This window comes from Bos indicus, chromosome 9, assembly GCF_029378745.1.
Source record: "Bos indicus isolate NIAB-ARS_2022 breed Sahiwal x Tharparkar chromosome 9, NIAB-ARS_B.indTharparkar_mat_pri_1.0, whole genome shotgun sequence".
Lineage (NCBI taxonomy): Eukaryota > Metazoa > Chordata > Mammalia > Artiodactyla > Bovidae > Bos > Bos indicus.
The window spans coordinates 32,655,115-32,671,278 of NC_091768.1; the positions used below are offsets into that span (position 1 = coordinate 32,655,115).

The following is a 16,164-nucleotide window of genomic DNA, read 5'->3' on the forward strand; positions in this document are numbered from 1 at the left end:
AATGAAAAATATAAATATTTAGTAGAATGACTTAAATGACTTGGTTTTTGTCTTAACATGACATAAGAATGGTTTATTTTTAATGTGAGAGCATTTTGTGTATTCTATTACATTTTCTGAAAAGAAAGTTTTCTTGTTTTTATTTTTTTTGCACCCTGTTTTTTTTTTTTTACTGTTTAAGATAATTTTACATAACTATATTGAAAGATGTGAAAACTTCGACACTCTGAACAAATAGACTATGACATTATGACATTCACTAGGTAACTAAAATGCATAATTGATTTTTGTTATACATGTTTTAATGAATAAAATTATTAATGTGTTTGACTTTTTCCAAGCCATCATCTTTTCTATATAGTATTGGCACATAATCTTTAGACATTTTAAAGTGTGCTATTACTTAGAAGAGCAAATTGTTTTGAAATTTTACTGTTTTCTCAGTATGCCAGAAGACTCAAAAATAATCAAAGGATAAATAATTTCTAGCTAGTAGGAAATTCATTGTTTTATGTCTGTCTGCCCTCTTGTGTCTCTACTAGGAAAATCTTGATCTTATTTGGGGAAAGTTACTGAAAACAGCTTACAAAATCAAAACTCCTTATAGATAGATTGTTTTATGGTCATATCAATCATGAGCAATTTCACTGAGTTCAAGAAGGTTCATTTTAATGTAGGTGATTTGAATTAAATAAACATTTTGAACCAAATAATATAAAAGGCAACATTAAACATTTAAAAAATAGTTCCGTTTTGGTTCCCTGTAAAGTAAGGTTAGAATTTGAGCATTTGGTATATAAGTTTTTAAAATACATAATTCATTGTATCTTACTCTTTACAGATTATGATAAACAGAATAAATAAGTTCCATTTTAAGAATGAGTATTTATTTTACAATATAATCTGAGTTACAGTATTCTGTAATCCTTAAGTATAAGGTTTTAATTTCTATTAAAGGCAGAATGAACAACAAAACAATTCTTATTTCTGTTTGACTTTGGAAAAGCTCCATAACCTCACAGTTTATGATTTAAAGTTGATGTTTGTAATGAACAACATAATGAAAAGGCTAGAACCTATTATTTCAAAATTTCCACTTGTTTTTAGGATCATTGCAGCTAATTAATTATAGAACTTGGTTACTTTTTGCCTGGGTAATTATTGACACTAGTGAAGTGAATGCATTAATTACTTCTTGTTTATAAGCTCTTCTGGTTGATATTAGGGATATCCGATCCATAGTGAGACTTAAGAAATCCCTCTCTCAGTATGAAACCTCTGTTCTCAGATATCAGTGAACCAACATTATCCCCCTTTCTATCTCTAGTACCTCTCAGGGATTACAAAAAAAACAGTAATATTTCTTTCACTATTTTGTTAGTAGCATTTGTGTTACAAGCCATAGTCAAGATTGACTTTTCCAATGTTTTTTTTACCATATTTTGGCAAATTTTATAGTAAATTATGTCTATTCCTTTAATAATTACTATATTGGTAGTATGTCTTTAACTGTAGTAAAAATTGTTGAATTGTGTAATATAGGTGTAAACTGTTTTAGACTTAATTTTAAACTAAGTCAATGTACCAAATTTTTGTGAATGTATTTTCCAAACCAGCTTTTGCTTCTGTTTTATGAGTTGTTTGAAGAAATTTTTAAATGACCAGTTTTTGCTTCTATTGTTCTATGAGTAGTTGGAAGATATTTTTAAATGAAGAGAAACTTGAAATGTATTCAGCAAGAAAATCATTGTAGATTAGTGTTGCTGGTTAGTGTAGTAGAGTGGCCTACCTCATAGGTGTTTACAACCTGGTTGATAGATTAAGAAAAATAGCTATACCTTATGATGAACAGTAGTGGGATAAAAATTTTACTTTAAAATTTAAGAATTTGTTGATTTTGGAGAGAGAGTTAAAATTTTCATTTTCTGATGCTTGAAGTAATATTTTTTCTTTTATTCTTTTGCTTGCCTACAATGAGCGTGAGATTAAAATAGAAGACAACCTGTAGAATCATTCTAATCTTAAAATTTTATGATTCCAGTGGCAAGTTATGTGCTCTAACTCAAGTAATTAGCTATAGTGCTTTAAAGGGAGAGGTTCTGTTCTACTAGTGTATTAGTAATTATGGCTAATCACACTGTCAGATGTTAAATTAGCCAACAGTTCTTGTCTATTGATCATAAAGTCCTGGTGAGAACAGATTATGGTTTACCTGCACATATTAAAATTCGGTAATTCTTTGAGAAGATTAGTTGTTTTATTATCTAAGGGTATGGTCTTGCTTGTTTTTACTGGATTCTCATAAACTTAAAATATTAGGGTATTGTAGAAAAAGTATAATTTCTGTTTTAGAGTGTAGGGTCTGATAGAGTTACTATGGAGACTTCTGTATGATGGTAAACAAGATAACAGATATGAGGGGTATTTCAAACGATATTTCATTTGAATGATTATGTTGATATACTTGGTGAGGACCTGAAAAATACTCAATAAATCATCCAAGAGGCTTTTACAGTACAATATAAATTATATTTATCCCAAAGTGTGAAGCTGATGCTCTCTATATGAAGTGAACTTATTAGCAGTGCAGTTTCAAAACTAAACTCCTAGTTCATCCTTAGGAACGATTTGGGATAGAAACTTAAGGTCTGTTTAGAAAATTAGCAGTTACATTATGCACACTTACATTATAGTCACTTTAAAGTTAATTTTTGAAAATAAAGCCCTTCTTATGTTTACAACATCCAGCAGATGAATACGTTTGCTAACAATTTGCTCTGTTCCAAATCTTGACCTTTTCACAAAGAAATTCTTCTATTTAGGAAGTGGTCTCTTATATAGTATTGTTTCCCCTTCTTCATGGGATGACAGATTTTAAGCAGATGGTGGTAAGTGGCAGCACTGGGATTGCAGCAGAACTTCAGAGAAGCATCACGATGATGCAGATCAGCAAGAGACATATTAAGATGAGACAGAAATTGATAAATAGGTTCTGGAGATTTTGACGTGCTTGTTGAGGCATTTCAATGGTTGAAGCTCTTCTTATAGCAGAGCGAGTGAGGTACTGGACTTTATCCATGGTACCAGGAAGGCAGGGAGCCCGGAGTTTCAAATGCTCAAGAGAAAGATAAAAAGCTGCCAGCCAAGTGCGTCTTCTTTTTGGTAGCCTGGAATGTAAAAGTAGTCAATGGTTTAGGATCATAGGTGTGACCTATCCTTTGAACAGGTAAAATACTGTTCTGTGTTAATCCCTCTTCCTCAACCTAATTTGTATTTACAACATCAAATACCTCTATAGTCTTTGTGTATTGCTCAGGCTCTGTCTTTTTTGGTGATGGTACCATCATATCTTATATTTGGGGTATAGTAACTTCAGTCTTTGGAGAAGGCAGTGGCACCCCACTCCAGTACTCTTGCCTGGAAAATCCCATGGACTGAGGAGCCTGGTAGGCTGCAGTCCATGGGGTCACTAAGAGTCGGACACGACTGAGCGACTTCACTTTCACTTTTCACTTTCATGCATTGGAGAAGGCAATGGCAACCCACCCCAGTGTTCTTGCCTGGAGAATCCCAGGGACGGGTGGGCTGCCGTCTCTGGGATCGCACAGAGTCGGATATGACTGAAGCGATTTAGCAGCAGCAGCAGCAGCAACTTCAGTCTTGGCCTCCTCCTCTCAAAATGACTGGAAGTATAGTTTGGTTAGGATGCAGCTTGTCTTGGGCTACCTTGGGCCAAAGTTCTTATGTGTTATTTCATTAAGACTATTTTCTCTGTGAGCACAGTTGTTCTGAGCATCAGTGTATAAATAGCTCCAGAGCAAACTTTATAAAAAGAAATACATGCAATAAATTATTCTACAGATGTTGACTTCACTCCAAAATAAAATAGTTCAATGAGAAGTGTTTTACCAGAACTATAGATTGAAATGTTTCTCATTTGTTTTGACGATTTTATAGCTTTGTAAAATATACTACTTTAAGTAGCATTTTAACAGGATGATACTAAGTACTAAAGATTGTCAGACTCAGAAGGCATAGTAATAAAATTATCATTGTCTCACTGTCTACTACACGTAGTTGCCATTTGCAAAGGGCCTATACTTACGAACAGTGTTTGCATTTGCTTTCTTTCAGAGCTCCCACAAGCTGTTCTGCCTAATTAATTAATTATTTGCTGCCTGATCAATTAACCTGTGCTGATTAATAAACAAAATAAAACTTAAAACAGTACATCATTGTAGAAAATTAGGTATATTCAGTAGATTAAAAATTAGCTGTAAGTTAAGTGCCCAGAGGTAACAGTTTGGCAATATTTGTTGTCAGTCAGGATACTTCTGTGTATTTTGAAATAAGAAAAATTAGAAATGAAATTTTAAAAATAGTCATAATTAACTTCCAGAGATAATAACTGTTAACATTTCTTGATACATCTCTGCTGATCAAGATATTACTGCCTTAGCCCAGCTGCCTGGTTTCATTTTCTCCCTAGTGGTTGTACATCTCATGAAGACCCATCTCAGTCTTCAGCTGTATTTTGCAAGAGAGACTAGTGCTGAAGAAGAGGGAAGAACTGAAAGAATGAGAAAGGATCTTTAGGCCTGATCTTTAGATTAGGTTAGAACTCATTTACTGTTGCAAAGACACCACGTGATACACAGTGGTTGGTTGGATTCTGTACAGTTTCAGCACTTCAGCTTGGCTCCATTGGCTGAAGACCCTGTGGTCTCCTTCATAGACTAGCCTGTAGTGAGGAGATCCAAATAAAGAAATAAAGGGTTTTTCTTTTGTTCTTTAAGAAAAAAGTTCTTTAACTTGTTTCAGCTTATATTTGCTTATTATAGATGTAGTGGGTTTCTACTGTTGGGTAATTGTGGAGAAGATTATTACTTTTTTATATAAACTTGACTGGTCTCTTTATATAACAGAGCACAACCTAGAAGACTGTAAAGAATGAGCGTTGGTAGTTCCTATCTGAACTTAATTTTTATGAAGCTTTAGGACTTAAATGGTGTACAAGCCCTGAATTTTAAAGTTATTGTGAGATACAACATGGAAAAGGAAGAGCAAGCCAGTTCATCATGAAGTCACTCCCCTCCCCTGACACCGGGGAGCGGCACTTTAGTCACATGAAACGTGTCACCTTTCCATAAATACTTCATTCCCTTTTATGATTGTCTTTTGCACATGTTTTTCTGGCTCTGCCTGGAATGTCTCCCCTCCCCCAGCCTCTACCTTTGATTCTTTGCCAGACAAACTTCAGTTAATCCTTAAGGTCCAGTTTAAATATCACTTCCTAATGAAACCTTCCATTACTCATTAAGGCAGGATTGGTTATCACCTCCGTTGGGTTTTAGTAGGGCTCTAGTGCTGCCTGTATCAAGATGTGGCTAGCAGGCTGTGCTGTAATGTTGATTTGCATGCCTGTTCCCCCTTCTAGACTTCCTGTTCATGAGTATAAAAATTCACGGGCTTACTTTGTATTCTAGTACTTAAGTGCAAAATGAGTACCATTTGAATAAATCAGTGAAGCTGAACGGTGATTTATTTTGATTTACTTTAATATTTTTAGAAAATTTTTAATGATCAAAGATAGTGCTTTGATTAACAGATGAACCATTTAGGTCATAGAATTTGATAAACAAAATGTCCAATATTCTTCTCAAGTCTCTTTACAGATGAGGAAAGTGAGGCTTAGAATATTTACTTTAGAAATTAAAACTTAAATAAACTATTGTTAGTGACTAACAGAATTAACCTGAACTGAACTTTGTACAAGTGGGTATTTGGTGTTTATGAAATACAAAGAGGTTTGTCCTGAAGAAATGAGCTATCCGATGATGATGAATAATGGATAGACTTAAAAGATGATCTCATAATACTTCAGCCAAGTATTGTCAGAAAAGTTCCTGGAGACAAATTGGGTATAAAGGAGACCACCAAAAATACTGTCTTGTTTCTTGTCAAACTTAGAAATATGTTATAATTCTAAATAGTCACTTTATAACCTTATGCTAAAACCAAAACAAATCTTGTTTACGTGCTGAAATGTTAAGCTTTGTGCGTGCAGTATTTTGGGCCCAGTTCTATTTGATGGTGGTACGGTCTGAAATGTGTTGAGTCCTAATTCTGCTGAACTTCCAAAATGTATATGATAGTAATTAAGCCAGAATTTGTCCCTACCAGATGGGGCTTCCGGTTGTAAGTTGAGAATTGAAAAGCTGTGTGTGGGAACAACACAGCCCTATTTTTAAAGCTGTCTGTGACCTTCACTCCATCATAATTTATGGCATGGTTGTCAGGTGTTTTATTCTTTTTCCTCCTCTCTGCACACAGTCATCCTGTGAGTTTAGAACTCCTGTAGTCTTTTTTTTTTTCCCTTCCTTTTCTTAGAGCTAAGCTGTGAATGCAGCAGTATTTGGTGGAAGAAAGAGAGAACAAACTACAACTCTAATCTTTCAGCATTTACCATGTGTCATGTTAGGCCACATTTTGGGTCAGCTTCGGCAGCAGTTCTCACTTTGTAGTGAGTTCTATTTCTTAAGGTAACATCAGATGCATTCTTGTGCAAAAGGAACCTTAATAGACCTTTGAAAACTTTTTGGTGTCTGCATTAGGTTTTGCTTACAATTGATACTTTGATGTTATAAATGCTGAACAGTAATTCCCACCTGTAATTTAAGCACTTCAGTGCTTTGCAGAATTTACTGAACTTCAGTTTTTTTCAGTACTCCCTCTGCTGAAACCATGAATTCTTTAAATTCTTTGTGGCATTCAGAATTTTGCTTCCTTTTAATTTTTGTCTGCTTGTTTATGCGTTTAGTGAAATAAACATGGGGATATTTTGTGAGTAACTTCAAGTAATACACATCTAAGACTATCGTCTGATAGATAATTTTTTGAAAAATTTTTCGATTAAATTGATTCAGAAGATTAGAATTCTCTATAGGTTTGAGTTACAGGATTTGTGTGTATTAGGATTATCGGAGGGTTTTATTTTTCCCCTACTCTGCAGTCATTTTTGCACATAATCCAGAAGCGATTGTGTATGCATCTTTGTTGTTGTTGTTGAATTAAATCAGACCAGTTCATCTTTAGATTTGTCATCAATTAGTTGGCATCCACAAGTTCACTTTGGTTGGATCTCTTTTCTTTTGAGATTGCCTAGTGCTTTGGCTCAGATGGTAAAGCATCTGCCTATGATGCAGGAGACCCGGGTTCGATTCCTGGGTGGGGAAGATCGCCTGGAGAAGGAAATGGCAACCCACTCCAGTACTCTCGCCTGGAAAATCCCACGGACGGAGGAGCCTGGTGGGCTACAGTCCATGGGGTCGCAAAGAGTCGGACACGACTGAGTGACTTCCCTAGTGCTAATAAAAGGCAATGGCACCCCACTCCAGTACGCTTGCCTGGAAAATCCCATGGACGGAGGAGCCTGGTAGGCTGCAGTCCATGAGGTCACTAAGAGTTGGACACGACTGAGCGACTTCCTTTGACTTTTCACTTTCCTGCATTGGAGAAGGAAATGGCAACCCACTCCAGTGTTCTTGCCTGGAGAATCCCAGGGACGGGGGAGCCTGGTGGGCTGCCGTCTATGGGGTCGCACAGAGTCGGACACGACTGAAGCGACTTAGCAGCAGCAGCAGCAGTGCTAATAAACTTGGAAGTTGTATTAGAAGTTATTTTGTAACAGCAACTTCCCAGAACTTTGTTGGTCCACAGTGGCTATTTGAAAGAGTCTTCAAACTGCTTCTGCTGGTTATGAAAAGAATTGTGTAAACATAAAAATCAACATATCCTCAACCCCTAGATTGATCTCATAATGAAATGTTTCCCTTGTTCAAAGCCCTGCCTTTAGGGAACTTCATTAAACAGCAGCGTTAAAGCCCTGCCTTTAGGGAACTTCATTAAACAGCAGCGTAGAGATTTTTCTCTTTGAAATTAGCAGATTGCTGTTGCCAATCTGTAGGCTTGTCTTTAGTATCTGTTCGTTATGTTAAAATTAATTTATTTGCAATTAAAATACTCTTTAACCTTCAGATTCTTCTTTGGGGGGAAAAGCATGTGGGGAGGAAGTTTTAAGGAAAATGAATGCCAGTTAAATGCGCCCCCACTAATGAGTAAGTTGGTCCCCTCTCTCCACCCTTTTTTGGAAAAACCTGTAGGTGAAATGCATTATACAAAGCACTAGAGGTCCTCAGTTGACTACAAGTATACTGGGATGGAGCTGTACACCCAGGCCTCATTTTGTTGTGTTTATTTGGTGCTGCATGCTTCAGAATTATGTAGGATAAGAATATTGATGGACTATTTCTGAAAATGTTCAAAAAGATACATACTATCTCATTTAGTTGATTGTAATTTATAAGCATCACTTACTTGACTTCTAACCTTTAGATTTTCTTCTTTGCTGGTATGATCAGTACTGTGTTAATTCTTACTTTTAGATGAAAGTGATTTTTCATAGCATAAATAAAGCAAGATTCCTCTGTTCAAGCACTGCAGAACAAATAGGCTTGAATATTTTAAATGGTATGATGTGAGGAGGTCAGAAATGAAACCGAGGAAAGCTAAGAATTTAGTATGAAACTGGAATAAAATATGCAAGTGTGGTTTCTGTTTATGCAAATATTCTCCTATCTCTAATTAATTAGTGAGATTAAGAAACAATATCAATATGTAACCAAACGCAATTTTGGGGAAAGTTTTGAGGAGAAATTAACCTGCATTTTCGATATCAAAGCTAAATAAAGACATGAGTATTTTAGCAATGAAACAAAAAGAAACTTTGATTATCCTTGTTACTGTTCTTTAAGGTCTGTGCCAGTTATTTTGAATTTTGTCTTCCAAGATGTTTCGCTTAATAATTGAGGGACATCTATAAGTATTATATCCCTAGCTTTTAAAATGGTCAGGAGAATATTATAAAGGTGATTAAGGACATCATGCCTCAGGCATAAATTTAACTTTAAATGAAATGGTGTGGTTTTAAATTAAAATAGAAGTTGTATCTCCTAACTTTGCCTTTTGGAGTGCCATATAGTATTTGAGGACTTGGAGTTCATTTTGTTTTGCCAGTGTCGTGATTTATTTTTAAGCCGTTGATCAGTGGATGAGATGTGTGTGTGGTGTAGAGTCTTAAAATCTTGGCTCTTGCCAAGGCGCCACCATTTCCTAGCTCTCTGACCTTGGGCAATTCACCTTTTTGCATCTGTTTCCTAAACTGTAAAATAGAGATGGAGTGTCAAACATTTGGGAATTAAGAGGATCAAATGAAATATTTGTGGATGGTACATTTAGAAAATTGTTAAAGAAGAAGGAAGTTTTAATTAACTGTTTCTAGGATTGGTAAGAAGTATACAGTCTAACTTAGATACTCTAATTTTTACTTAAAACTTTAATACATTACATAATTAATATTTTACCTAGTATATTAAAATTGGGGGAACTATTTTGTTCATTCAAATATTCTTCTAATTAGTGAGATTAAGAAATAATATGTAACCAAATGCAATTTTTCTGGAACATTATTTTCCTTTATGTCCACTGGAATACTGTTAAAATAATTTTGATGTTTGAGTTTTAGGAAATCGTAGTGACACGACTCTGCTTGCTTAAGCAAAGCACTCTAGCTCTTACCTGTGTTTTTAAAACTCACTCAGTTTTTCGCAATTTAAACATATTTCACATTTCTCCTACTTTATTTCATCAGACTTATTTTTTAGCACTTAGTTTTAAACTGCATGAAACAAAGACAGTATTTAAATTTCACCTTATGAAAGAGATGAACTAGTTAGGACATAATGTTTGACACCATGTATAAAATTTGGGTAACAGTCACTAACTATGTAATTTCTGTTAATCTGGACACATGAAGGATAACTTTAGTAGAATTTCTGCTCTTTCTAGAAATTATCAACTTTGTGGAGCAATTATGTAATGTGAAATTTTGGTACTATAAAAGAACTCAAGAACATCTCATTTGAAGTGTGAGAATGTTATTTGATGGATATTTGAGTAAAAATGTACAAATCTGCTCAAGTAACACACCTACACTGAGTGACTCTTGAGTAATATCAAAGGAAAAATGTTTTATGAATATGAGGACACTTAGAGGCACTTGACAAAAACGAGAAAGGCATGCTTGTAGATGCCTTAAGGAAAGCTGCTTATGGAATTATGCAAAGTTCTTATCTCTTAAAAGCAGTAGAGTTAACATTTGTCTTAAGAACTTAGAATTCTAGAATTAAATTTTATTTTGACATATATAAAAATAAAACTAATGAAATAAAATCAATGCAGTATCCTTTATGCCCTGACTAGAAGTTAAGAATGAAAACACATTTTGTATATTAAATTAAGAATCTAGAGTGGAAAAGAATATAAGCAGAAGTTATAAAATTTATGATGGCATCTCCATTCCTGTGCATTTTTTTCATACTGCTCCCCACCTTCTAAATGCCAGAGAGGAAACACTGGTGGACAGTAACTTAATAAAAATATATTCATTAATAGGCAGAATAAACATTCATTTCAAATTCACTCAAATGAGATTCTTAGGAATACACATACTACCAAAATAACAAGCATATGGCAATTATTTTTAAAATAAATTAATGTTCTGTAACTTTAGAATTTTACATATTTTTGACGAGTGTTTTGAAATGTCCAAAGTCTTAGTTTGTGATTTAATATTGAATTTAATATAAATAAATCGATTTATTGAAAGCTTTTTTTTAATAGAAGTAGACTAGACTTTGTAAAAGTAGTTTGTGATATATTTCTTAAACTCTACTTTGTTAATATTCACTGTAAAGAATCAGAATAATATTGGAGTAGTCATGCCAGTAATGTGCCTCTTGTACAGTCACACAACTGTTCATAAAATTCTGGATGTAAGTAGACCAGTCCCACCCTACTTCTCAACAGAGTAACACATAGCAAAATGAAATCGTTATTTTTGCATAGAGAAATCAAATCACCACTAGGACCAAACATGGTAACATAATTGAAAGATTTTAATTGGCAGAAATTTAACAGCAAAGCTTCATACTGAAGCTTCATAATGTTAGCTTGTAAAAATATAATAATTTTTGAACAGCAAAATAAAAGTGAAAGTTAAATCAAAATGACAAACCAATAACCAAGATCAAAGATGAATGCTACCTTTATGATTTCTAAGTTGTCTTATTCTTACTATCACTGCTTAGATAAACATTTATTTAGAAATTAAGCTTTATGTCAGTCAGACATTTTATTATTTAAATTTGAACTGAAACTCAGAAAATATGATTAACTCTTTTTTAAAAGTTCAGTAAGTTTGAGTTCTAGAAAGTGCCATAATCGGTGTAATCTGTTTCTTACCTTGGCTGTTGTGACGATCACAATATAGAATACTGTGGGTTACATGAAGTGTTATCCGACGTTTAGCTGGAAAGTTTTCTGACTCTTACCAGAGTTATGGGAACAATTGAAGTAGGTGGAGGAGAAAAAGTGTTCCAGGGAGGTCTTATGATGTCACACAGGAATTCTGAAGTTATGATTGGTTAACCATAGTCTTATCACAGCCAAACATTTTAGAATGTCATTTATCTTAACCTTAGGTATGGAAAGGTCATTAACACTTTGTGCCTCATTTTTTTGTTTTTAACTTTAAAAAGCATGTGGGAGATAAGTGAAAAAGTTCGGAGTGGTAGAAAGCTCTTTTTTAAAGGTTCATGCATCTTCAGCTCAGAAGTAATTATAATCTGAGGGTGATAATGTTAAAGAACTAAAATTGTTAAAATAATAGGAATTTTAATAGAGTGAGAATAATAATACTGCCTTAAGCCAAACAGCTTTCATTGAGTTGTTGTTGCTGTACTGAAGCTTCATAATGTTAGCTTGTAACAAGATAATAATTAAATTGCCACAGAATCAAATTTCCTATTTTTTCCCGACTTATTCTTTTCTCATACCTATTTGTATATGGGGGAGAGAGTATGTGTGAGAAAGCCAGAATGAGAAATCTGATTTTGGTTTTAAAAAATTAGCTTTATCTTATAGTTAAAGTAAGAACCAAGAAATGTATTTAGTTCACTTTTGTCTTCTCAATTAGTGCTCTAAAAATAGCAATGTATTTACGAACATTAATTCTCATTTTTTAAACTGATAGATATCACCCCAAGAAAAGTTGTTGTTTTCAAATTTAAGTATTTAGGTTTTTTAACCAGCTGCAGTAAATTGCCATACAATCTTACTAAAATTCCAGTAAGCTGATAGTATCAGGAGTAACTTTCTAGCCAAAAAGATGTAATCCCACAAAACTGATCAATGGCATCCTAGTTAATGCTACTTTATTGACGATAGATGTGCATGTGTCTGGAAATTTAAGTAGTATTTCTAAAATGGTGTGCCTCACTTAATGCAGTAGTTGTTTTCCTGAAATTTACTATGTAAATGAAATTTTAGTAAATGAAATGATCTTTTGAACTTCTGAGAACAGAAAAGAATTCCTTTGACAAACCAGGCATCGTTTTCCTGTCCCCCACCCCCCAATTTTTTTTGTTTATATATTAGATTAACTTAAAATCACCACTCCTCCAAATTCTGATTCTTAAATCTCGACTGTAATTCTGGAGAAGCTACTTGTTATTTTTAATTTTTAAAATGCTTACAGCAAAGTGAACTCAGCCTGCTTCACTTTCTTATGGGTAACTAAAATCTTTTGCAGCAGCTGCTTATGTGTCCTTAAATGGAGATGATTTTGGCTTCTTCCAAAGAAAGATAAATCCTTTGCTAAAACAAATCTCTTGTTATTTAAAGAATCGGCTAAAACTATCAGAGAAATAATGTTCAGCAAAGGCCCTCTGTGAACATTGCTAAGGGAAAATTTTACAGCTTAAAAGGAAAACCCGAAATTAAGTAAATTGCATGAACGTTTGACATTTTGCTCAGTGCTATTCAAGCATTTTTTCTTTCAATCCTTACATAATAAGGATCTCTGATTATTATCAATTGCCAGTGATTACTGACATTCAAAACCTAGGGACTTGAAATACAACCCTAACATGACTTATAGTAATTTGTCAAATATGACATAGCTGCTAAGTGACAGATGGTTCAGATTTGGACCTCTTTAGTTATAATTCTCTGGTAGGTTGGCATGTTAGAGGGGGAAGCTATAGTGTAACATGGATATGCATTCCAGAGAGTAGCATTTATCAACTAAGAAACTATAAGATGGAAATAGATGAATTATTAAAAACAAACTAATTTTAGCAAGTCTGCTTTAAGTTTGCCTACACATTCATTTGAAAATGAACCTTAGAGGATAGATCATTGTGTGAGTGCCTCTAGTTCTAAGAAAATAGTATTAGTAATACTTAACTTGTATAAAGTAAGAAACTACCACAGACTGAATAAAATATGGCCTAGGTATTTCACATGTTGGCAGATTTGTTCAAAAAGCCTGTATAGGTTGACACACACACACGCGCATGCACACACACACATGTACACCCAGAAGGATATTAACAAAGTGTGTGTGTGTGTTTAGAGTTGGAAAGAGGAGATAAAAATCTACTTTTCAGATTTGTGCAAGAGTGGGGAGCTTCTGTGTCTACCGTTTTCCTTTGGTTTAGCTGCTATTGCTGCAGCTGATCATCATTGTTAGTCTAAACGGAGCTCTAGAAAGTGTTACATCTTCCTTTTGGGCTGATTGCCTAAACAGAAAGTTGTATACTAGGAGCTTTGGTGAACTACAGAATAATCAGTAGGTATTTCCTCAGAAATTCCACTGTGATGGTCTAGAAAGTGTTTTTAGAGGTGCTTTGTCAGAATCTTCATTTGGGTTCAGACTATAGTCTGAATCCATTTTTGGTATATATGACCTTATACAAACTTCTTTAAGCTGCCTTATCTGTGGGATGGGTTTGTCGTGAGGATTTTCCTAAGATGAAATATGTATATAATGACTTAGAGATCTTGCAACACAGTGTCCATTTAGTGTTAGTACTTATTTTCCTTTTGAAGATGATTCTTACAGCCCAAGGGTAGAGTTCAGTGCCCTTTGAACTTGGATAGGAAACATGTTAAAGATCTTTATTTTTACTAAATTCTGAATGAGATTTAGCCTTTCCTCAGTTGTATGTTTACTGTCACTATAGTAGTCTTAGATAATTTCATATAGAACAGTTGGAGGGATATAGCTTGAAATACTATTCATATTCATACCACTTGAAATTATGCAATTAAGCTGTCTGTAAATATTGTTATTTAATGCATTAATAAAGAAGAGCAGAAAAGAAAAAAGGAAATAAAGCAGAAATATTACAACATAAATTTGTTTTTTTTTAAATATTTATTTTGGTGAAATTTCTTTTCTAATGTATGTTTCTCATTTTTTCAAATTTTATTTTAAAACAGTTCTGAATTTACAGAATTAGTGCAAGTATATGGACAGAGGAGCCTGGTGGGCTTGCAGTCCATGGGGTTGCAAAGAGTCGGGCACAACTGAGAACTAACACTTACTTACTTACTGTAGTGTAGTGTAAACCCCACACCTGGCCTCCGCTGTTGTTGACGTATCCGACACAAGTCTGGTACATTTATCACAACAGGTGTACCAGTGTTGATACTTTATTTTAAGGAAACCCATTTTTTCAGTTTTCCCTGGTGTTCCTTTTCTTTTCCAGGATTTCCCAGGACACCAGATTACGTTTAGTAGTCGTGTCTCCTCTGGTCCCCTTGGTTGTGACAGTTTCTTACAGAGCGTCCACAGGTGGGACTTGTCTGATGTTTTTCTCGTGGTGAGGCCGGTTGATGTGTTTTCGAGAGGAAGATCAGAGAGGTAGAGTACCGTTCTCAGCACATACCAAGTGTACATGCCTATCGGCATGACTTACCAGTGCTGTTAACCTGGACCACCTGGCTGGAGTGACGCATTCGTCAAGCTTCTCCATGGCAAAGTTACTCTTTCCCTCTCCTTCCTTCTTTTACTTTCCAGAAGAAAGTTACTGTACACAGCCCACAGTTATGCTTCCCTGCCTTAGGAGTGGAGTGTCTATAAAAATTACTTGATATTCTGTGTATTTTATGATATAAAAACACAAAAACGGATCAGTCAGCTTCAGCCATCTGCCAGAAAAAGTCCATGGCACAGAGAATTAAGAAGTCCTGTGCTGGAGGCAGTTTCTGTCTTTGTATGGGGTAGCCCTTTTTGGAAAGAAGACTGACAGGCTAAAACCAAGATCTCCCAGTCTGCTTTTTTAAGCCCTGCTTTTCCAGCTTGTCTCTTATCACATTCCTTTGTATCCTGTGCCCTGGCCCTGTACAGCTGCCTGCAGCTATTTGAACAAGCTATTGTTCTATTTTAAGCCTCCTCACTTTTTGTAGGAATGCCCTCCTCACTAACCTGTGTCCCCGTTAAAGCACTGTTTCAATTTTCGTCTTCTGTGCAGCCCTCTCTTTCTTATGATAAACACTTTTGCATGTACCCCTATAATTATCTATCTCATTTTATTGTGTTTAGAAATGTATCTGCCTAAAGTAAATTGCAAGCTCTGCTGATCCAATAACTCATGTTTATAACCTCTTTATTCCTTATAGTATTTTTATAGCACCTTGCTCATAGCAGTTCTTATAGATACTGATTGAATGGATGATTGGATGAGTGAATTAATAATGGAGGAACCAGGAAAGATTGCATGGTGGTACTGAATGATTCTGCAGAAGTCTTTTAGGCAGTTAAAAAAAACAAAACATAAATTTTAAAGCTCATTGTGGGAGAAGAAAATAATTGGGAGAGATTGGGGATAAGAGTACAGTAATTGAGAAAATAACTTTCTTGTCATTTAAAAGTGATGTAAATATATTTATAGAGTAAGAGTGAGGGAACGTTGAAATATAAGCCTATACTTGCTAAATTTGAATCTATATATAAATTTTTTAAAAAATTTTATTTACTGTGCTCATTTGATTCATAATAATTCATGGTGATTTATATGCTCTTAACATTGCAAAGCCTGCTTTTATGTAATTACTAGTTTTATTAGTTTTAATTTTATTTTAATAGTTAAAAAAATAAGTACCTCTACATTTACCACCTAAACAAAAGCCAAATTTTTAAAAATATTTTTTTAACGTGGACCATTTTAAAAATCTTTATTGAATTTGTTACAGTATTGC

General features: G+C 34.4%; 2 protein-coding genes across 7 annotated transcripts in view; one reads left to right on the top strand and one right to left on the bottom strand.

Annotated features, from left to right (window-relative positions):
* CEP85L (centrosomal protein 85 like) overlaps window positions 1–16,164 on the top strand; it is a 206,046-nt gene that overhangs the window by 123,869 nt on the left and 66,013 nt on the right. The window lies entirely within an intron of this gene.
* On the bottom strand, window positions 649–11,509 carry PLN (phospholamban). Its single transcript, XM_019967152.2, has 2 exons — window positions 11,362–11,509; window positions 649–3,167 (listed from the first exon to the last, which is right to left on the bottom strand). Exon 2 carries the CDS (start codon window positions 3,077–3,079, stop codon window positions 2,921–2,923), a length of 159 nt encoding a protein of 52 aa, XP_019822711.1. The 5' UTR covers window positions 3,080–3,167; window positions 11,362–11,509; the 3' UTR covers window positions 649–2,920.